Source organism: Trichomonas vaginalis, chromosome III (assembly GCF_026262505.1).
Source record: "Trichomonas vaginalis G3 chromosome III, whole genome shotgun sequence".
Taxonomy (NCBI): domain Eukaryota; phylum Parabasalia; order Trichomonadida; family Trichomonadidae; genus Trichomonas; species Trichomonas vaginalis.
The window spans coordinates 2,649,636-2,670,275 of NC_067205.1; the positions used below are offsets into that span (position 1 = coordinate 2,649,636).

At 33.2% G+C, this 20,640-nt stretch overlaps 13 protein-coding genes across 13 annotated transcripts, besides 2 other annotated features; 7 read left to right on the top strand and 6 right to left on the bottom strand.

Moving 5' to 3' along the window:
- Positions 1–5,482: part of a mobile genetic element that runs on past the window's edge.
- On the bottom strand, positions 1,679–2,599 carry TVAGG3_0628550 (uncharacterized protein; the record flags this gene model as incomplete). Its single annotated transcript, XM_051240688.1, has 1 exon — positions 1,679–2,599. The coding sequence occupies one exon, from the start codon at positions 2,597–2,599 to the stop codon at positions 1,679–1,681; it is 921 nt and encodes a 306-aa protein (XP_051087275.1).
- On the bottom strand, positions 3,058–3,756 carry TVAGG3_0628560 (uncharacterized protein; the record flags this gene model as incomplete). The annotated part of the gene is made up of 1 exon (XM_051240689.1): positions 3,058–3,756. The coding sequence occupies one exon, from the start codon at positions 3,754–3,756 to the stop codon at positions 3,058–3,060; it is 699 nt and encodes a 232-aa protein (XP_051087276.1).
- TVAGG3_0628570 (uncharacterized protein) lies at positions 3,841–4,740 on the bottom strand (the record flags this gene model as incomplete). Its single annotated transcript, XM_051240690.1, has 1 exon — positions 3,841–4,740. One exon carries the CDS (start codon positions 4,738–4,740, stop codon positions 3,841–3,843), a length of 900 nt encoding a protein of 299 aa, XP_051087277.1.
- Positions 5,483–5,833: 351 nt separating the features above from the next.
- Positions 5,834–6,703, bottom strand: TVAGG3_0628580 (uncharacterized protein; the record flags this gene model as incomplete). Its single annotated transcript, XM_051240691.1, has 1 exon — positions 5,834–6,703. A coding segment is annotated over one exon (870 nt), but the record flags the coding sequence as incomplete, so codon positions are not given.
- A 644-nt stretch (positions 6,704–7,347) lies between these two features.
- TVAGG3_0628590 (uncharacterized protein) lies at positions 7,348–7,563 on the top strand (the record flags this gene model as incomplete). Its single annotated transcript, XM_001303182.2, has 1 exon — positions 7,348–7,563. The coding sequence occupies one exon, from the start codon at positions 7,348–7,350 to the stop codon at positions 7,561–7,563; it is 216 nt and encodes a 71-aa protein (XP_001303183.2).
- A 24-nt stretch (positions 7,564–7,587) lies between these two features.
- Positions 7,588–7,824, bottom strand: TVAGG3_0628600 (N-acetylmuramoyl-l-alanine amidase family; the record flags this gene model as incomplete). The annotated part of the gene is made up of 1 exon (XM_001291870.1): positions 7,588–7,824. One exon carries the CDS (start codon positions 7,822–7,824, stop codon positions 7,588–7,590), a length of 237 nt encoding a protein of 78 aa, XP_001291871.1.
- Positions 7,825–8,711: 887 nt separating this feature from the next.
- On the bottom strand, positions 8,712–9,719 carry TVAGG3_0628610 (uncharacterized protein; the record flags this gene model as incomplete). Its single annotated transcript, XM_001291869.2, has 1 exon — positions 8,712–9,719. One exon carries the CDS (start codon positions 9,717–9,719, stop codon positions 8,712–8,714), a length of 1,008 nt encoding a protein of 335 aa, XP_001291870.2.
- A 471-nt stretch (positions 9,720–10,190) lies between these two features.
- On the top strand, positions 10,191–10,742 carry TVAGG3_0628620 (protein of unknown function, DUF4106 family; the record flags this gene model as incomplete). The annotated part of the gene is made up of 1 exon (XM_051240692.1): positions 10,191–10,742. The coding sequence occupies one exon, from the start codon at positions 10,191–10,193 to the stop codon at positions 10,740–10,742; it is 552 nt and encodes a 183-aa protein (XP_051087279.1).
- Positions 10,743–11,035: 293 nt separating this feature from the next.
- TVAGG3_0628630 (protein of unknown function, DUF4106 family) lies at positions 11,036–12,358 on the top strand (the record flags this gene model as incomplete). The annotated part of the gene is made up of 1 exon (XM_051240693.1): positions 11,036–12,358. A coding segment is annotated over one exon (1,323 nt), but the record flags the coding sequence as incomplete, so codon positions are not given.
- A 144-nt stretch (positions 12,359–12,502) lies between these two features.
- Positions 12,503–20,640: part of a mobile genetic element that runs on past the window's edge.
- On the top strand, positions 13,576–14,776 carry TVAGG3_0628650 (protein of unknown function, DUF4106 family; the record flags this gene model as incomplete). Its single annotated transcript, XM_051240694.1, has 1 exon — positions 13,576–14,776. A coding segment is annotated over one exon (1,201 nt), but the record flags the coding sequence as incomplete, so codon positions are not given.
- Positions 14,845–15,183, top strand: TVAGG3_0628660 (protein of unknown function, DUF4106 family; the record flags this gene model as incomplete). Its single annotated transcript, XM_051240695.1, has 1 exon — positions 14,845–15,183. The coding sequence occupies one exon, from the start codon at positions 14,845–14,847 to the stop codon at positions 15,181–15,183; it is 339 nt and encodes a 112-aa protein (XP_051087282.1).
- On the top strand, positions 16,341–17,138 carry TVAGG3_0628670 (uncharacterized protein; the record flags this gene model as incomplete). Its single annotated transcript, XM_051240696.1, has 1 exon — positions 16,341–17,138. The coding sequence occupies one exon, from the start codon at positions 16,341–16,343 to the stop codon at positions 17,136–17,138; it is 798 nt and encodes a 265-aa protein (XP_051087283.1).
- Positions 17,168–17,705, top strand: TVAGG3_0628680 (uncharacterized protein; the record flags this gene model as incomplete). Its single annotated transcript, XM_051240697.1, has 1 exon — positions 17,168–17,705. A coding segment is annotated over one exon (538 nt), but the record flags the coding sequence as incomplete, so codon positions are not given.

Sequence of the window (20,640 nt, forward strand, 5' to 3'; positions counted from 1 at the left end):
TCAAACCTTTATATACAGCATATTTAAAACAAATGAATAGAATACATCCAGAATTAATGAAAGGAGGAATGAATTCCAAAATCAAAGCAGATAAAATTAAACCACCTGCAACACCAAAACCTCCAACGACAGTACCGCCTCCTCCTTCAGTTAATCCTTCATCATTCACTTTATTATATCCATTTCAAACATTAAAGAAGCAAAAAGATTTTAAAAAGGATTTCAAGATATTAAATAAACCAATTGACCCGAAAATTCAACCATTAAAGGAAAAATTTAGTCGACCTTCATTTGCTCCATATCCATATTCATACGAAATCGATCATCTGGAATATTCAAAAGGAAACGTTACTTATTTATTTGCCATTAACATTAACACTAGATATTTATATTGCATTCCGGTGAAAGGGAAAACAGAACAGGAAACAAGAAGAGCTATTCAATACTTACTAGATCATGAAAGAGTAGATAATATAAGGGGTGATGGTGATAAAGGATTTCAGGCAGCTATGACTCATTATTTCCCACAAATTAATTTTTTCTTTTCATCCTCTCCATATACGTTTCATAATAAAATAGTTGATGCGGTAATGAGAACTCTTAGAGATGCGTTAGGGGTTAACGGTCAGATATACTGGGATGGAAATCATGACTCTATCATACAGCAGTTAGTATATTATTACAATAATACATGGCATAGAACAATAAACATGAAACCGGTGGAAATGAAAAATGATATTTCAAAAGAATGGGAATATATTAGAAAGCAAATGGAAAGGTTGAATGATGTTAAACGTGAACAAATTAATTCGGGGCTCATGAATTTTAAACAAGGAAATAAAGTTTTGATTCATCTCGATTATGGAAAAACTAATAAATCAATGACAAAAAGAAGACGAAGATTTGACACAATAGCTGAATTTGTTAGATATATTAACGGCAATGCATTAGTTGAAGTTAACAATAAATTAATAGAAATTCCGATTTATTTTATTACTCCATTATATTTAAATAATATTTAATTTTTTTAATTCGTAAGAAAATGAGTGACAACAAAGCAGTCAAGAGTCCAGACGATGAATATAAAAAGAAACTAAACAGAATTAAATCAAAAATATGCTATTACAAAAAGAAGTCGCAATGCGGTGGGGTTGAAAACAATAAAGAAATAATCGAAAAATTAGAAACTTACCGTTCAATCATTAAACTGAGTGAAGCAAAAATAAAAGAATTTAATAGAATAAATAAATATCTTGGAAGAGATGAATTTAATAAAGATGAATTTTTAAACTCTATCCAAATTTAATTTTTATTCCTCTTCGACAACATCTCTCTTTCCATCATTACTGCATAACCACATTTTCTCAATTTTAGTGGTTTGTTATTTTTAACATGTTCTTGCATCATTTTTATCATTTCCTCCCTTGTTATGATTCGTGGTAAATTTTGAGCTTGTGGGGTATTCATTTATGATAAAAATAAAAATTTGTTATCACTTATTTTAGCGTTAATGGTTTTAGGTTATTCAATAATTATTTATTTTTGAATAACTGATGAGGTCACCGGGTCACCAGGTGGTCACCAGGTAATTTAACTTCTCTGAAAAAATGTGACAACATGACATTTTGACAACATCATGGGATTAATGAGGAAGGCAAAAATAAATTCCAGTCATACTTTATAAAGCTTCATTCACAGGTATTTCATCGTCAGTAAATGATTCCTCATTATCGTTTGGTTCAATTTGTTTATATAATCCTTTCATTTCTTCTTTCAAAACATAATACCATGTTTGTTTACCATCTATTTTTCTTTGTTTCCTTTCACATTTATCCTTAATGCTCATTTGGAAATTCTTGTCTTTCATGTCTGATGGTTTGCAGAATAGGGCATTTTTACACGTCATACCTGCACATAATTCATCATAATGTGTATTTATCCATTCATCTAAAGGATTTGTTGATAATTCAATTAAATCTTGTTTGGCTTCAGTCATCGGTATAATTCGTACGTTAAATGATGAAAGGTCATATTGCATAAAATATGTTAAAAGGTTATCATAAAATTCCTTTGTGCATGAATCCATTAAATTCTTGAAGTAATCAAATTGACCCTTGAATTTACCATTAACTCTTAAAACTACGTATCTTCTGTCTCCAACTTCAATTTTGACAGGGTAGACGTTGTTAGTTACGAAAACGAAGTTTGCAACGTTCTGAGCAGTTCTTCTGGGTTGATTCTTTTCATTAATTCTAATCTCATTATCCGTAATAATTGATTTCAAAGCGTTGAAGTTTGCGAGTCTGTCTTCACCTACATTCTTGAGTTCATTAAGTACAAGAAACATTTTATTCTCAACTACTGAGTTGAAATTACCCGTTAGCTCACTTATTTCAGTAATGTTTTTACATGAATAACCAGCGAGGAGTTCAGAAATAATGTCTGTAAATCTGTTTTTACCTGTTCCCTGAAGTCCTTTCAAAATAATTGCTGTTTCATTCTTGATTCCAGGATGTTGAATCATTGATGCAATCCAGCCGAGAAGGTATTTATACACTTCATCGTTATTATCACAAATGGCTTCTTTAATGAAATCCATAAACATCTCAATTTTTGAGTAATCAGGCTTTTCAAGAATGTTGTATTTATAACCCTGAAACGTTGAGAAAACATCTGGGAAATCTGTGTTTTCAGAAAATATGAGTCAATGTCATATTCATCATCAGGTTATATTTCACTTCATTCAAATTTAGTTCAATCAAACCCATATAATGACCATTTCATAAGATTTTCAGATGGTATTAAAAATGCAATTGATAGATTAAAATATGAACAGATTGACAATATCGAATTTTTGGAATTTTGGTTTAAATATCCTGATGGAAAAAAGATTGAAGTTAAAGATAAAGCTGATACTATAACAAAAACAATTACAATGACCGATCCAGATAGTGGGGAACAAAAAGAAATAAAACAAACGATAGAAACTGGTGAAAGGTCAATTATTATTGATTATGATTCAAAGGATTATTATTCGTTAATGTTAATGCTTGAATATTAAATGGCCTTAACAAAGAATTTTTCAAGTGATATTTTATATTCATCAACTATTTTATTATAAATATCATTATAAGTTAAATGAAGTTCAGTTGTTGTTCCATTCTTTGATATCTTAATTGTGCTAATATCCTTTATAGGATTTATTTTTGCAACTGTTCCGCAGCATGAAACATCATCATCTATGAAAAATTGAATCTTAACGTCTGAATCTTGAACATCACAAAGAATGGCGATAATGTGAATTAATGATTCATAAGGTAAAATAATTAAACCGGATTGGTCAATTAAATTTATTATTGAATCATAATTATTAATTATTATATCACGGTAAATTTTCATTAATTCAGAATTAATGTCTATTTTATATGGCGCAATGCGACTGGAATCGTAGATTCCTGGGTTCTCGATGTTTGATGAAAGAGGTGGGGGGTATGTTGGATATGTGGGGATTTCAACGGGTTCTTTACCGGGTTCAGATAAAATGATTGGGTCTTCATCTTCTTTATTTTGCTCCCCCTCTTTCTTTGGTAAGTCACGAGTTAATAAATTTGGTTGAGTTGCTGACCTTGTTAATTCAGGACTAACATTAACTTTAACATTTTGAATAATTCGTGATTTATCATCATTTACGTTATAACCAACCGTAATCTCTGCTTTTGCGTTTGTGTTCTTTTGACTTGTGAAACGTCTTCTCATTTATAATTGAATAAAAAAAAGAAAAATATATTTAAAGTTTTATTTAGTTGTTATGGTAATATCCCAAGGTTCATCATTGTTTGCTTATACTTTCTTTGTAACTGCACCAATTATGTTATTGATAATGCTTTGAGTTTCTTCCAGTCTTATTTTATCATTTACAATATCTTTAATCATTTCATTACATGCATTCTTAAAACCATCTGATTTTTCTAATTTACGTCTATCACTTTCTTTAATTAAATCAAAGTTATAACCTTGTTGAGAATAAAGTGGTTTCTTTATCAATTCCTTGAACGCTTCTGAAAGTGAAGATGAAGAAATTCTTGCCACTTGAATTGGTTTAAATTCTGCTTTCATTGCTTCTTTCTGTTCATTGAACACTGGATCGAATAAAGCAACTTTAAAGAATTTCTTAGCTGGAATTTCAGGTCTAATATTTGCATATTGACCATCAAACTGATTAACATATCGTGGTAATCCATCCGGTCCCTCTTCAATAGCGTTTAATTCTTCATTGAAATAAGAATATGGATTATGACGGTATGAATTAATTGGACCATTTTCACCTTCTCCAATGTATTGTTTAACAGCTTTTCCATTTTCATCAAATTGCATAGGATAACGTTCATTATATGCTTTACGTTTAGGATAATCAGATACAGTTAATTTATAACCATTTATGACTTTAATATTACCTTGACCATCAGTAACGAAAACTTCATTTATACCATCAGGTTTTCCATTTGGACCCGTAATGTCTGCTTCGTGTGCTTCCCAATTTGGACCATGACGTTTGGCATATGCTTGAGCTTCTGGTAATGTTAAAACATTTCTCATTTGTTTAACATCTTTTTGAAGACCAGCAACAATATGAACTAATTCCTTCATTCCATCAGGAACTTTCATAGTTCTATTATATGCACCCCTTTTGTTTGTCCCTTGTTTTAATGGAACCTGTAGAAGATTTGCAATTTCTGTCATGTTTAATTATAAATAAAAAATAAAAATTAATCATAAAAAGTTAATCAAATTTAACACTTCCTTTATTTAAATCAACTATTATTTTCCCATGTTCACCTAATTGCTGATATTGTGTGTAAAGTTCATTAATGATCATTGGTAAATTCACTTGATAAAGCATAACGTTCAACTGTTGACGACTAAACCCACTGAAAATGAAAAGGGTTGATAGATTTGATTTAATGTTTGTGCTTAATGCTTTGAAGTATTGAACAGCCATAAAGAATGAACACTGAATGTGTCGACATTGAGTTAATAACTGATTAAAATATGATTTCTCATTTGTTATTAGTTTTGATTTCACCGCATCATCTAGAAAAATTAGTGAATGCAAAAATTCTCTATCAAAATTTGAAATAGAAAGTGTTTCAAATAATTCATCCCGTTGTTTATCAATAATTTTATCCTCTAATCCTTGCTTCTTGATTGTATTATATAATTCTTTATACATTAAAAAGTTTTTTAAATAATCTTCTGCTTCTTCTTGTGATAAATAAATAATTGGAATTTTGATTAAATGCTTTAAAGATTCAAATGTATCATCTGAAGGTGAACCTGAACGGTTGATATAAATTAACACATGTGAATGGGGGGAAGTGTTAGCAATAATGATAATTTGTTTTAATATCGTTAATGTTTTACCTTTATTTTGTTTACCAATTGCTGCAGTGATTGAATTTAAGTAACATTCAGAATATGGAATTTTCATTAATTTTTCCTTAGATAGAGCATTTCTATTATCACTCAATGCTTCATTAATCATATCATCTACGTATGTATTATATACTCCTGCTAATTCTTCATAAGGGGTGGATGAGTTTAACTCCATTTAATCAAAAATAAATTTATAATTTTAAACATTTCTATTCATCAATATTTCATCATATGAACTTCTATACTGTGGTGGTGTACCTGTTGGATGATATTTCAAACCTTCATCCGGTGTCCATGTCCAATACGTAGTCCTAGTAAACCAAACCTGAGGAGGATTTGTCACCTTTGAACAGTAAGTGTCATTTTCACCCTGAATGATTGGATAAGCTTTCACTTGTACTGTAACTTGTGAGTTGAAAGTTTCTAATCCATCAAAGAATATACCCGCTCCATCACGTTGAACTGGAATAGTGCATAAGAATGAAGTTTGGTCTTTCCATGTTCTAGCTAATGGCACGCCATCATCATCATTCAGTGGTCTAGTTAATGAGTCCTCGTATTCTTCCGCGCATTCATTCACTCCATCTAAATCAGAAGCTTGAAGCATACGTGTAAAGAATATGTCGCCCACTGTGGTCATCGCTTGATCGGGGAAGTTTCTGGAATCTATAGTGACCTGAAGACCTCGAAGCATTGTATTTTCTAAAACCGTTCTTTGCATTGCATTCTTCGGAAATGTTAACACAACATCTGTAACATTATGAAGAGCGTATGAGAAATCTGAGCTAATACCTTCAGGAGTGATGCAACCTCCATTTAGTGAACGAACGTCAATATGTTGAGCTGGAATCATGAATGGATCTTCCTTACTGAATAAACGTGGTATTGCTTTAACTGATTCTTCAATTAAACCGTATCCCGGTGTAATACATTTATCCTCTAAAACTTCCATCTTTGTGCATGAAATAATAACGCCATCAACTGTTGCGTCAGCAGATGTAGCGGCTAAGCTTGTAATTAATTTGGCAGGAAGTCCGATTTGTTGGAATTTGCGATCATATTTATAAACATGATTCATAATCTTTTCATAATTTTCATCAGTTATCTTTTCATAAACGTAATTTTGTAAATCAGCAACTCTTAACGGGTCAACCTGACAAAATACTAAAGTATCCCTGAAAACATAATATTTAAGAATGATATCACCAAATGATTTAGGATAATCATCGAACGCCTGAAATGCTAACAAATCATTTACTGGAATAATCATATCAAAAGTGATATCAATTCTTTCTTCATTTTTTGTTTCTTGAAAACTTCTGAAGGGTCAATATATTTACCACATACTGAGTTATCATATTTTTGAACATTATTATATAACGAATGAACAAACTTTTTAACTTTCCTTTCTGATTTTGGTTTATATGTTGCAAATGCGAAAGATTCACGGGCGCAATCCATCTGAAGATAACCGGCATCACCTCTTTCGGTTTCTACTTCTAATTGTTTAAAGCTTTGATTTGATGATTTGTAACCAACGAATAAACGCATGCATTTAAAAGCGGCATCGCATGTGAAAGCTTTATTTGAAACTAGAGTTGCTTTAACTTTGCGTTTAATATATGTGTCACCTAATTGGTTCACATCATGAGCCGGATTTGTAATTCTTAAATGAGTTTGTTTATCATCAAAATATGGAGCATCAGAGTCATAGCATGAACTTTCAAGCTCTCTATAATATCTTCTACCGTCATTCTTTGCGAATATTTCATTTATCTTTTCGAATGAATGAAACACATTTCCATTAATCGGTTTGGTGTTTGGCACCAAATAGTTAGTCGTCATTTATTATTAAATAAAAAATCAAAATTAAAATATGAAAATGAATTTTTAATTTTAATGAAATAATCAACTATGGCTGCAGGATTCTTTAAGAAACTGTGGGATAAAGTAAAAAGAGGGGCGCATAAAGTTTGGGAAACATTGAAGAAAGGAGCAAATTGGATATTTAAGAATAAAGAAGCAATTAGTGACGTTGCTGAATCAATAACACCAAAAGCTGCCCCAATAAGAGAAATATTAAATAAAGGAGAAAAAGTTTATCAAAGACTTCAACCGATACTAAGATAAAAATAATATTTATTTATTTTTCCACTATCTACCCCCTATTTTATTAAGTATTCCTTCAGCTATTCCACCAATTGCGTTACCTGCTTGTGCTCCCATTGCCGGATTACCTGCTTTAGTACCTAATACTCCACCTATGATAGTTCCTGCCGTTTTCGCTACTGGTGCCAAAAAGTTTGCAACAGGTTTAATAACCTTTTTATAAACCCAACCCGCAGCTTTCTTAATTCCATCCCATAATTTTTTAAAGAATCCTGCCGCCATTTCTGATTTAATATTAATTAAAAAATTTTATTTCATCACTTATATTCTAATTTTTATTTAATGATAAATGAAACCAATTTTAAAAATAAATGAAACAGAGGAGGAAAAAATAAATGAAAGTGAAAATGTTCAACAAAAAATAAACGTTGTTAAACCAATTACTGAAATAAAAATTTTTTCATCTGTTGAAGAATTTAATGACTATTATGATAACAATAAAAAATTATTTGAAGAATTGACAACGTGTAAATTGAATAAAATGTTTAAAGTTGATGGATTCAAAATTTCAAAAATAAAAGGGGTGGTTAGTTTGAAATCTATTCCTCAATCAAGAATCACCCCATTAATGAAAATAGATGATTTAACAAAAAGAATAGAAATTATTGAAGAGCGAATAAATCAAATAATTGATTTCATAAATCATGACTCGTTGAGCCCGGGTCCTTAAAGTCCATCACTGAGTTCAAGGTTATATTCATCAAATATTTCATTATTAAATGCAACTTCTGCTAGTTTATTTATTTTTTCAATACGATCATTTGAAAGTCTATCGTTTAATTTTTTCTGAAGTTTTTCATTTTCTAGTTCTGAAACTTTATTTGGATGATATGTAAATTCATGAAATTCTTTGGCCTCGGTTTTGATCATTAATTTACAAAGAACTTTTGTGGTTGGAATTCGTTTGAACCATTTATTAGTTATATTCAAAAAAAAAAAAAAAAAAAAAGGTAGTGGGGCTTCCAGGCACTTCGTGCCCTCTAGCCCCGAAGATGTTTAAAAAAAGTTGGAATTGAGGTAAAATTAGATGTTTAGTTTCATGGAACTTGACTGTCCATTGCATCTGCCATTTGTTGGTCGTCTTCTGATGGTGTTCTTGAATGAGATTCTTATTCTTCGGGTACAAATTCGTCATCATCAGGTGCGTCTTGTGGTTCATCTTCTTGAGTAGAGTCTTCTTCTTCAACATCAAAGTCATCTGGTGTATCGAACTGAATGTATGAAAGCCAAATGTTGTATGTGTTTTCCAATTGGCTTTCAAACTTGAGATACATTCCATGCATGAGTGTTATTTCAGTTTCAACGTAGAGTTGCTGATGTGGCTTGAAGACATGCATGAGAATTGGTCCTCCAAATTCGTCCTTGAAAAACTTGCAGTAGCAAACATAAACTGAGATAGAGTCTCCTTCTTCAATGTCTTCTGCTTGGTTAACGAAATGAATAGCAATTTTGCGTACTTGAATTGTGTTGTTGTCTGAGTAAAATAATGGTTTGAACTTGGGGTTGAGTGAGCTAAGACATTGCCATTTTGCTGTTTCTTGTCCGTACTCACGTTCTTCTTCGTCATCCTGATATCCGTAACTCTTTGATTTGAATTCGACCCAAAACTGTTCGACTTTTTTTGCAGCTTTGGGTGGAAGACTTTCAATAAGCTGACATATAGTTCTGTCAACAATTATCTTTGTTATTGTTGGAAAATAGTTGACAATTGTGTCACCTAATTCGAATGGGTCAGGTGTTTCTTTTTGTAGTTTGGTAAAGTCTGCAAGAACTTTGTTGAGTTGTTCACAATATTCTTTGTTAAAAGTTGCAGCAACTCTTTCTTCTGGCTTTGAATTGAAGTATTCTTCAGACAATCTGAGTAGTATTTTGCGTAGTTCAGCGTTGCTGTGGTTCTTTGTAATACGGAGCTCGTTTGGTATTGTTTTTGGTAGTGAAAGTGGCTTTGGATTGAGCGAATTGCAGGACAAATTTGAATTTGAATTTGAATTGTCTGTTCTGCTTGGAGAATGTGTAGATGCTGCAGTTTGATATTGAGGCTCTAAACCTGTGGGTGCTGAAAGTCTGCAAGCAATTTCTTCAGGTGAATTTGGAGCGAACACGCTAGCGAATGCCATTATGAAAAATAAACTGTTTTTTTCGGACTACTCATAGAAAAGTTTAAAATAAACGGTTTTTACCAACGGAGACCCCCTCTATTTTTTTATTTTATTTAATAGTTACCGTTGGCAAACCGTTCCATCTCAAATATTGAATGAACTATAAACGTTTTTTTGTTTTCTATATATACTTTTTTGTCCAACGGTAAAACTTTTTACACAACGGTTTTTGAGATTCGTCGCCGTTGACTTTTTGTAGAGCACTCAAAATAGTATAACTTTGTCCGGACAAGTAAGGGTCTATCGTCGCTACAGGAAAAGTTACGGGCGTTCCAAGGAAGTATACTTTGAGAAGCCTTTTCCCCTTATAGAATGAGATAGGACGGTTATTTTACAAAACTGACAACACTTTGACCGAGTAGTTTTTTTGTGCTGAACAAAAAGTGTCATATAAACATCTGTCAAAAACCGTTTTTTACTTCACTTAAAATGCCACGTAAGCTACGTAAGAATATACGTAAGAGGAAGGGAGCATTGAAACATCCAATAGTAAAACTGACACCACAACAACAGTTGCAACAACAAATTATGAATGACCCCACTATGTTGCAACAAATGTCAAGCAACCCTATGCTTTTAAACCGAGTTATTGGTGCACAGAGTGGAGGTTTAAGAGCGGCACTTTTAGCGAAAATGGCAGGCTATGGTGGAGCTGCAGACGGAACAGCTTATAACCCTCAAAGTCAAATGAATTTGAGTTCACTCAAAAATCAAATAACAGATGTCAAAAAGTCAAACATAGACATACAGAAACAAATAAGTGAAAACGAAAAGAAACTAGAATATGACAGACACACAAAGAAACTCAATGAGTTAAACGTAGAGAAAAAGAAGAAAGAAGAACAACTGAAAGAACTAAGTACAGAGGAATATGCGAAAAAAGTGTCAGAAAAAGCAGCAGAAGTAGCAAAAATGGAACAAGATGTTATAAATTTGAAAAACCATACTACTCAATATAAAGTACTGAAAGATGAAGAATAAAACAAAAAGCCCTGAAGACATATATGGATAGCGATGAGTATAAAAAAGAAGTTGAAGCAAATGTAAAGGCAGAAAAACTTTTACAGTTGCAAAACCAAACCGTACAGTATGAAAACTTAGCACAAGAAAGTAAAAATAACGACGCAGCCATGCAAAAGGCAATGAAAAGCTCAGAATATATAAAAGCTAATAATGACTGGTTAGATGCCCAAGCCAACGCCAAAGCAGCCCAACTTATAGGGTCAATAAGGACAAAAATACAAGCGGATGAAGACAGTTCAAATGAAGCTTTAATGAATGCTGACTTTAAGAACGCCTTCGAAGCTCTTCATAGTAAGGTGAAACTAGTGAACGACTTCTCATCTGGAAAGAAACTGAAGTCTGAAGGTTTCGACAACGAGTTAAGAGAAGTAGCACAAAATATGACGAAAATAACAGATGCAGCAACGAGACAGGCAGTTCAAAGTGCCTATGACGCCGTTAGAGCAACTGTTGTGGAAAGTCAAGAAAAAGAGTTACAACAGACCAAAACAGACCTAGTAAATGCTTTCTTAAAAACGAAAAGTCAGGTAGGACATTATGCTGCAGATGGAACATATGTGCCAGCTGGTGGAACTTATATACCACCAAACCCTCCAAGAGAAGCACCTGCACCAGGACTACCTAAAACATTTACATCGTCACATGGACACAGACACAGGCATGCACCAAAACCAACACAACAACCAACAGTTCAAAATCCAGCACAACAACCAACACCACAACCAACAGTTCAAAACACTGCACCACAACCAACAGTTCAAAATCCAGCACCACAACCAACAGTTCAAAATCCAGCACCACAACCAACAGTTCAAAATCCAGCACCACAACCACAAACAGAGCAAGGACATAAAAGAAGTAGAGAACAAGGAAACCAAGAATTCTTAAAAATGCTTAAGGAAAATTATGGTTACCCAGATACTCTTGACTTTAGTGACAGATATAAAGAAGCTATTAGAAAGTTCAAGGAAGGAAATACTGACCCGAACCTATTTAGCTTTATGGTTCAGCACCAAATGGGATATAATTTCAAACCTGGAAAATACAAGCTCGCTAAGGGATATGATTTAATAGCATATCATCCAAATGACATGGATGAATTTACTCCGAGATATTTGGTGTCAGAGATAAATGATAATTCAACTATCTTCATGAAACGCGTAAAAAATAGAGACGGAACGAAAGAAGAAAGGGTTATGAATGCGGATGGCTTAAATAGGGAACTTGTTAAAAACGGTCTCGGAATATATGAAATGCCAGCAGATGAGGTACAAGAAACTCCACAGGAAGAAGTTCAGATACAACCAGACATGGAAGAAATAGTTCAGCAACAACAGCTAGAAGAGCCTGAAGGAAACGAACAAGTCCCTCCTTTGGAAACTAACTTCACAGAACTAGATGAAGATTTGGAACAGCCGAAAAATCTTGACCCTCAACAAGTGTATGCGGAGAATATGGAATCTTTCCAAGAGTCTAAGAAAAATTCAGCTGACATAGTAGAAGAATATCGAAAAATGTTCGCCGACATACAAAAGACTCCAACATCAGATGAAAATATTCAGCATAGAATGGAAGAACTGAAAGAAAGTGTACGCAAATACAACAATCCTTTTTACTTACGACCATATAACGTTCAATCTTTGGCTGAACTCGGTGAAAATAAAAGGTTAAATTTCAACAAAACATATAGAAATGAAACATTGTTTAAAGTTCATTCAGAACCTAACCAATATGGAAACAAACCTACTTTTGTTTCTGCAGACTATGGAACTACAATGAGATGGGGTCATAAAGCTAATCCGGATAGGTGGTTCATAAACTTACAACCACAATTCCAAGAAGTTGTAGACGCAATGGAAGTGAATGGTGAACCAGATATAGCTGGTATTTTCAGCGCGGCTTTAATGCCATTGAAAGATATGAAAGATGCAGATATTTTGGACCAGTATGAAATGAACATGGCTGATGGAAATATAACACCTGACGTTCTAGAACATTTATCTCAAAGAACTACACAGAACCATAGAGATGGTATATTTGGTGAAGAGTTTAGAAAGAAAGTTAGGGAGATAGAAGGAAGAGAACCTATTGTACATGACCTTGCAAACGAAAGTTTACAAAATGTCATAAAAACTTACTTTGCAGACAATGAACTGAGAAGGATGAATATTTAAGAAAACTCAAATGGACAGTACCAAATGAAATGTTAGTATTGAAAAACATGTTCCTTGACAAAATAAAACCAACTACAGAAATAAATGACGCAAGACTGAAACATTGGGTAAAAGCTTTCCCATTCACAAAAGATATTATTGGTAACATGGAAAGAAAACCAGAATGGCTACAAAAACATATATTTGGAAACGAGCTTATTCCATATGGACAAGCTCTGTTTGAAGAGCTTGAACCGGAAACTCAGGAAAGAGTCATGCAAACAATAAGCGACGACTCAAATACAAACTATGACAAAATCTTTCTAGGATATAGGTTACCTGAGATGGGCGACCAGAGCCCAAAGGCAAAAAGGACATGGGAAATTTACAACATACTAGGTGAACATGAGGCAAAGATGCAACAACTTGAAGCAGAGGGCAAGTTACCAAAAGCGACACCAAAGAAGAAGAGTAGAACAAAGTGAAAGTAGTGAAGAAGTAACTTCATCTAGTGAAAGTAGTGGCAATGAAGGAAAAAGAAGAGTTAAAAACTCAGTCAGGAAGAAAGTAAAGCTTGGTCCGAGTGGGTTCTATTATGACACATAAATCCAACTATTCTATATTTTTACCCATATGAAATGTACGCCGCTCAGAATATAACGCCAACAGTTTTGGATGCCATGAACGGAAATGTTTCCGAATGGTATAACGAATGCGACAATGCCATTAGAAGGTCAGAAATAGTTCCTGGAACTTACGAATATACAACTGCTGTTTCTTATGGAAACGTAGGTGAGTTTGGAGAAGGTTCTTCAACAACAGTAGATATTGCTTGCGACAGGTTTCATATTATTTCTATTGACAACTCATTCTTATACGTGGAACAAGACATTGAAATAAAACCTTCTGCCAAGTTTTCTGACAAGAAAGGTTGCAATGGAATTTTCTATGTCGGATACCAATATGCTCCAGAAGTTTTCATGGGATATAAGATATATTCTAACTCTGACTTAGTTCAAACAGTAACATGGGCAAACTATGAATGGTTCGCTTTGAGAAACTCAGTACAACCACAAGCTAGAGAACAAACAGACCAGTATGCAAATATTGAGAAAATAAGAAGACTTGACCCTAACGTTCCAGGAGTTTATGTTAACCTTTCTGGACAAACTGCAGCAGCAGTAACCAAAGTAAAACTGAAACTTAGAGTTCCTTTGTCATCTTTCCTCATCTTCAGGTTTTTAAGATACTTGCCAAACTGGGCAGGAAAAATTTCTATCGAACTTACTCCAAGCAAAAATAACTTAGTCATTGCACCAACACAAGACCCATTCACTATTACAGACGTAAAGGGAACAAATCAAACGTCATTCGCCGAATTTTGCAAAGACAAAGTTGACTTAGACTTTGGTTTCTCAAACTTCAACAATGAAGTAAACTATTATTTCAATGCTGCTGGAACTGCTTGGGACCCAGTTAAGTTCACATGCGAAAAATTTGAATGCAAGAGAATAGAAAGCAGACTTGCAGTCTATATGTTGGACCCAGATATTTCAAATGCTTTAGCTGCCAAATATATTGCAGTTCCACTTATGTTCCCTATACACCAAATATCTGTCAAAGACTTTGCAGGTGAAGTTGGAAACCAAAGTGCTGACCCAGGTGCAAGAACAGATATTGCTTTAACAACTGCAATGAAACATGCAGATACTATGTTTGTACTGTTCAGACGAACTATAAATGACTATTCTTGTTTCTACAACCCCGGTATTAAATATCATATAAACATAGATGGCAAATATTATCCAAGAGAAGAATATTCTACAGTTGAGGATATGAGGTCATACAACTTGACATTAGATGCTATGAACTTTAACAACAACTTCACAACAACCATTAACCCTGAAATGCAAAGTTCTATTATGCCATATGTGAAAGTATGGACTCATACAGGAGGTCAAAAAACTCAATATACAAATGGAGACCGTTCAAACTTTTGGCTTGGCATTCCATTTGCTGACTCAGAAGACTTTATGGGTGGTATTTCAACTGTTGGTACTGTACAAATACAATATACTGGTGACAGAGACGGTCCAGATGAACTGAGAGCAAAGAAGTTTACAAAACCAATAGCACTTTTCACGGAAGATGCTCTTTTGAAGATTCGTTCGATGAAACCTGCTGGGGCTCCTCAGATTGGCATAACGACAGCTTCCATCGAGCAGATTTTGGCAGCAGGTCAGTAAGTTGTTCTTGAACTGACTTCTCTCCGTCAAATATTGACAGTACGCCAGTTTTGACATAATATTGTAATAAACTTACCTTTAGAAATATCTGTAAGTTTTGTTGTTATATTTTTGTCTGCTTCAAGAACTTTCACCATTTCAGTTATACCAACTTTCTTTGCTTTATGAAAATATTTTGGTTCAGCAAAGACTGCTATTCTATAACATTTTCCATTGTTTGTATAAAGAACTATTCTGTCAATGTATTTGTATTGTTTGTGTGTGTAAACTTTGTTCTGCTTCAATTCGAAGAGATACTCGAATACGTCCATCTTTTTATTCTAAGTAAAATGTCATTTCCGAAAAATAGAAGCGTGAGTGTTTCAAAAGGTTTAATGGCGGTGGCAGATGTGAAGTTAAATTCACCAACTCAAACAAACAGTCAAAGTGTTGTTGTCAATGTCAAAGACAGAGATGTTGAAGTGGGGAAACCATACGAAGACGAAGATGGTATAACAATTGTTCCTGTAAAAGAACAACCAACATATCCTGAAGTTAGCAGAGACTTAAGTTCTGTTGCAGATATTCGAAACGACTACCAACAACTGAAAGACAAACTTCAAACTCAGGAGAAGATTTGTCAAGCTTTAGTATAATGTTAAACTTGGTCGAACACAACCCTGTAAAAGTGAACTCATATGTCATTGCACCTCATGAAGTTTTGAAAGAACTATTGAAACTTTTGACAGAGGCAGACGATATAAACATCAAAGAAATAGAACCCGACATTAGTTGCTGTGGTGTTTCATATAATGTCATTGACAAGATATACGTTATGAAAGGAGGTGAAACGTTGAACTTAAAGTATAGTTTCCCAGACGTCATAAAAATATTTGACGACCACAACATTTCATTAAAATTTATTTGCTAAGTAAAAATGTCAAAACTTCTTGAAAGATGTTTGAAGAAAAATAATATAGACTTTATTTCATGTAAAGGACTTTACACACTTTTGAACGATATGAAAGACCCTGTTTTGTTTGTTCGTGTAGACAAAGGAAAGTTCTATGTCTTTACAAAATATTTGAACTTCTTAGACAGAGAACTTCAAGAAACGCCATGTGAAAGTTTAGATGAAGTTCTTCTCCACTTTCAGAAAAACTTTTAAATATATATAAATGGCAGAAGACATAATGGTTTATACTATTACGACTAAAAACCCTGAGTCATATAATTCTATAACAACAAACTTACAAAGTCCTCAAGGACGATATTGTAAACTAACTTTAAACACAATGACGACTAAAGCCTGTTTTGCTCTTTTGACACCAGAAGACTTTATTGTTGTGAATGGTAAAAAATACTCCTTTGAAGATACTTACTCAGATATACCACCAACAGGTTTTGTTGACTTATTTAATACTTTAAGTACGGGTGTAACATGTGCTGCAACTAGAGCAGGTTTCATTATGTTTGGATGTCCGACTGAGTTTACTATAAACGATATGAGCTATAATACAAAACTTATTTCTGGTTTTTACTACCAACAGTTTCCTATAACAGGAAAAGGTGTCATACAAGGAATGTCTATTCCATTGACATTAAGCACACCAATCTTATATATTGTTTCAAACTTAGGTTCAAAGTGTTATTCGAATGTCGACAGAAACTATTATGACCAAAAGATACTTATGCGTATAAACAATACTTTCTCTGCTGGTTTGCCTATTGTTCATTCGAATGCAGAATTTTCAACCTTAGTGAACTCAAACACTTTGGCAAGTATAACGTTGACATTAGTTGACGCAAACTTTGTTCCTGTAAAACTTTTATGTCCTATGTATTTGTCAATGACGGCAGAAAGTTTCGAATTGGAAGATGCAACTGGTGAAAGTATTGTATTACAAGAACAACTTCAACAACAAATAGCTCAAGAACAACAAATGCAACAAATGCAACAACAAAGTCAAGAATAAAAAAAAATATTTTTTTTATTTTTATAAAAATGTACAGAATAGATGTTTCAGATTTTTATGACTTCCAAGCATTCAGAAATATGTGTCCATTTCGAGACTATAACAAAGCAGTCGAGAATTTGAAACGTTTAGTCATTTATGTCGACTCTGCCCCAGAATGTTATGTTATGAAAGAATGGGATGTAGTCTTTAACAAACCTAAAGCAACAATAGTTTCAGAACAAGAATGTAGACAGAAACTTAAGAAAATAAAAGTTGTACAAGTTGGCATGAAGATGTTAGATGCTTGGGATATCTTATTGTCAAAACTTGAAGATTTTTCAGTTCGAGGTATAAAGTTCTATACACCTTCTCCAAACTTCTATTCTATCTTCACTGGATATAAATATGAACAAGTAGAATGGAAAGAAAATATTATAGAAGCTTGGTTAGACCATGTCAAAGAAATTATATGCAATGGAAACGAAAAGGTTTATGAGTATATCTTATGTTGGTTTGCAAATATCTTACAACATCCAAGTGCTAAAAATGAAACTGCTCTCATTATAATTGGAAAACAAGGAACAGGTAAGAATACTTTCTTTACAGATATCTTGTGCAAACTGTTAGAAGGTTATTTCGAATCCGAATATAACAAACTTAGAAAAACATCTGCGGTAAATTTAACTCTTCAACTGAGAATATGAAACTTAATAGTTTGCAATGAACATTCAATGTATATGAGTAGAACAAAAGTTCTTAAACTCAGATTGCTTTGAAGGTCTTATAACAAGACAAGTTGGAGTTTGTGAAGAAAGATATAAAACCAAAAGCTTCGTGAAAATGTGCAAACTCAATATGTGTTCAAACAACAACTTCGAATGAAAGTTAGAATAATTCTGACAGAAAGATATGTAGTTGGTCAAACGTCAGATTTCATGCAAGATACAGAATATATTTTGACGACTAGCAGAAACTTTGAAACAATCTGACTTTTACAACCACTTGTCCATATATTTATGACGAATTAGATATTCTAAGTTCAATCCAAGACAAATTCCAAATAAACGAAGAGAGACAACATTGTTTAGAACACAAGAGTGTATATGAACGTATTTCATAGATAAATGACTTTGGTGTTTAGATGAAAGGTCATTGTGAACGATTCGTCATACATATTGTCAAAATAGTAATTGGCACAGCTTCTTAACAACATTCTTGGGCAAATGTCCAAAAGTCTTTTAGACGTCAGAATGGTGTATATACAGAAGAAATTTTTTATGAGTAAATTTAAAAAAAAATCTTTGTTTATCCGATAAGAAAGATGGCGCAAAATTCATCTCCACGTAAATCAAGGTACCATGTGACTTAAAGCAAGAAATGTTAGCCCTTCGCATATTTGAATGTTTACTCTCACCATTTTGAAAAGTTTCATTTAGCAAATTTGAACATCGAAATCACAGTTTAAGTTGCTATTGACTTAAAAAGTGGTGCGAACTTCTGAAGACTATAATCATGACAGTTGTGTTAGCAGTCAAAGAAAAAGTTTTGACAGAATTTCAAACCTTAAAGAAGCAAGCTACAAACTTTGTTATACTATATGACCAATGAATAGCAGTACGACTATGAATATTATGAGTCCTAAGATTGTTTAAGTTCAACCGTAAATTGGTAAAAAGATTTTAGAGTCCTAAGCCGTGTTCTACTGCCTAAACGAGAAGAGGAACATTGACATTGACCCAGAACAATTTCTAAAATAAATTTTTTTTTTACATGTCAAATTTCTTTTCTGGACTGGTTCAGGTTCTTTCTTCTCTTCTTCTACTTTCCTTTCTTTTTTGTTTTTCTCTCTTGTTCTGTCTTTTCTTTTCTGGTGGGTTTAATGTCAAACGTCTAGGCGAACCATATTTTGTAAAGCTTCTTGTCCTTTATAAGTAGGCTCTGTTATTTGGGTTTTGTCTTATTTTCATCTTCAAGAACAGCGCATGTGTCTTTTGCATTCAGAGGTTTTGTGACTCATCTATCTCAAGATGGCGTCATCTTCTGTTTCAACAAGTCTGTCATTGATCCAAATTTTAAGACTTTCTGCTTATATCTTTTATGGTCTGTCAATTCCAGAAACAGAACTTAGAACAAATTTCACTTTTCTTGTTTACACTATTGGTCATTAGTTTGTTGGTCGACAGATGTTGCTGTTCTGAAAGCTTGTCTAGAATATTTAGATAGCCGAAATCGCTCAGACATTTCTTAAAAGTAAATAATTTTAATTTCTCAACATAATGATTAGAAAAAAAGTTTCTGACATTGACAAAATTGAGATAGTTTATAGAAGAACAAGAACAAATGGAATAGAAATGCTCAGATATAAACCTATACATGAACAAGTTCTTATTTGCTCCGAAATGGTAAAAACAGGTCTAAATTGCACCACTCTGGTCGGGAAAGACTTCACTTATCTTAAAATGGCTTGCAACAACAACAAGAACTAGATGAAGAAGAAACCCATTCTATGAGTTAGTTTGTCATTTGTAGTACTTCGGTCAATTTGACCACCGTAAATTCGTTCAAAGATATTATACCAAAGAAGTCTAAGTTAGTATGTATATAAAGACTCGAGTTGTTAGATTGGATAAGAAGTACCAAAAGAAGATTGTTCGAAGTACAATGCTAAAATGAGTTATGTCAATCGAAGTTTAAAGACCAAATTGAGAAATGAGAGAAGATTAGAGAAGGAAACACTTTCAGAAACACAGAAGATAGAAACATTTCGAAGAAATTGCAATCTTACAATTGGAAGAACTAACCCTATAGGATTCTTCTTATCTTAATGACTTTGCTTCTCATCCTTTGGTTTAAAGAATAGAGACAAAGATATGTGTCGAATTCTTAGAAGCTCAGACACTTTAAACATCTCAGTTGTCATTTGTGTAACAGACAGCCAAAGAAGTTTAAGTAAGATGTTAAAAGAATACCTTTACTGACATTATACTTTTCCCCGGATTGTCCGAAGACGATTTCATGGAAACTTAAAAAGAGTCCCATGCAGGGTAAGATTTGACAGAACAATGAACTATGGGAGAAAAGTACAAAGTCATACAAGACCCTCATAAACTTCTTTAGAAATTCATATCTACCGCCAAACAAAAATTCAAAATTGTAAAAGTAAGCTTGAAAAATAAAAGAGTTCATTTACTCTGTTGTTTGAAGTTGTCAAACTACTTCTGTTATTTTTTCCTTCGTAACGGCAAGTCTTCGTTTGAAGGTAAAAATGTACAACTTTCATATCATAGTGTGTTTGAAGGTTACGTATTTGAATATTGTTTCACATCTTCATTTCGGTGTCATTGAAATCGTTAAGTTTCGGTTTCGATAGAACCAATTTCTGTCAGATTGTAAATCTTAGAAGGTCGTAAAAGCTTTTGGTTGTTTCTTCTGACTAAACTGCAACATAACCCATCATCTCTGTCTTTCTTCAATTTTCCATTCTCTTCAGTATAATCTCCCACAACAACAACGGAGGGAG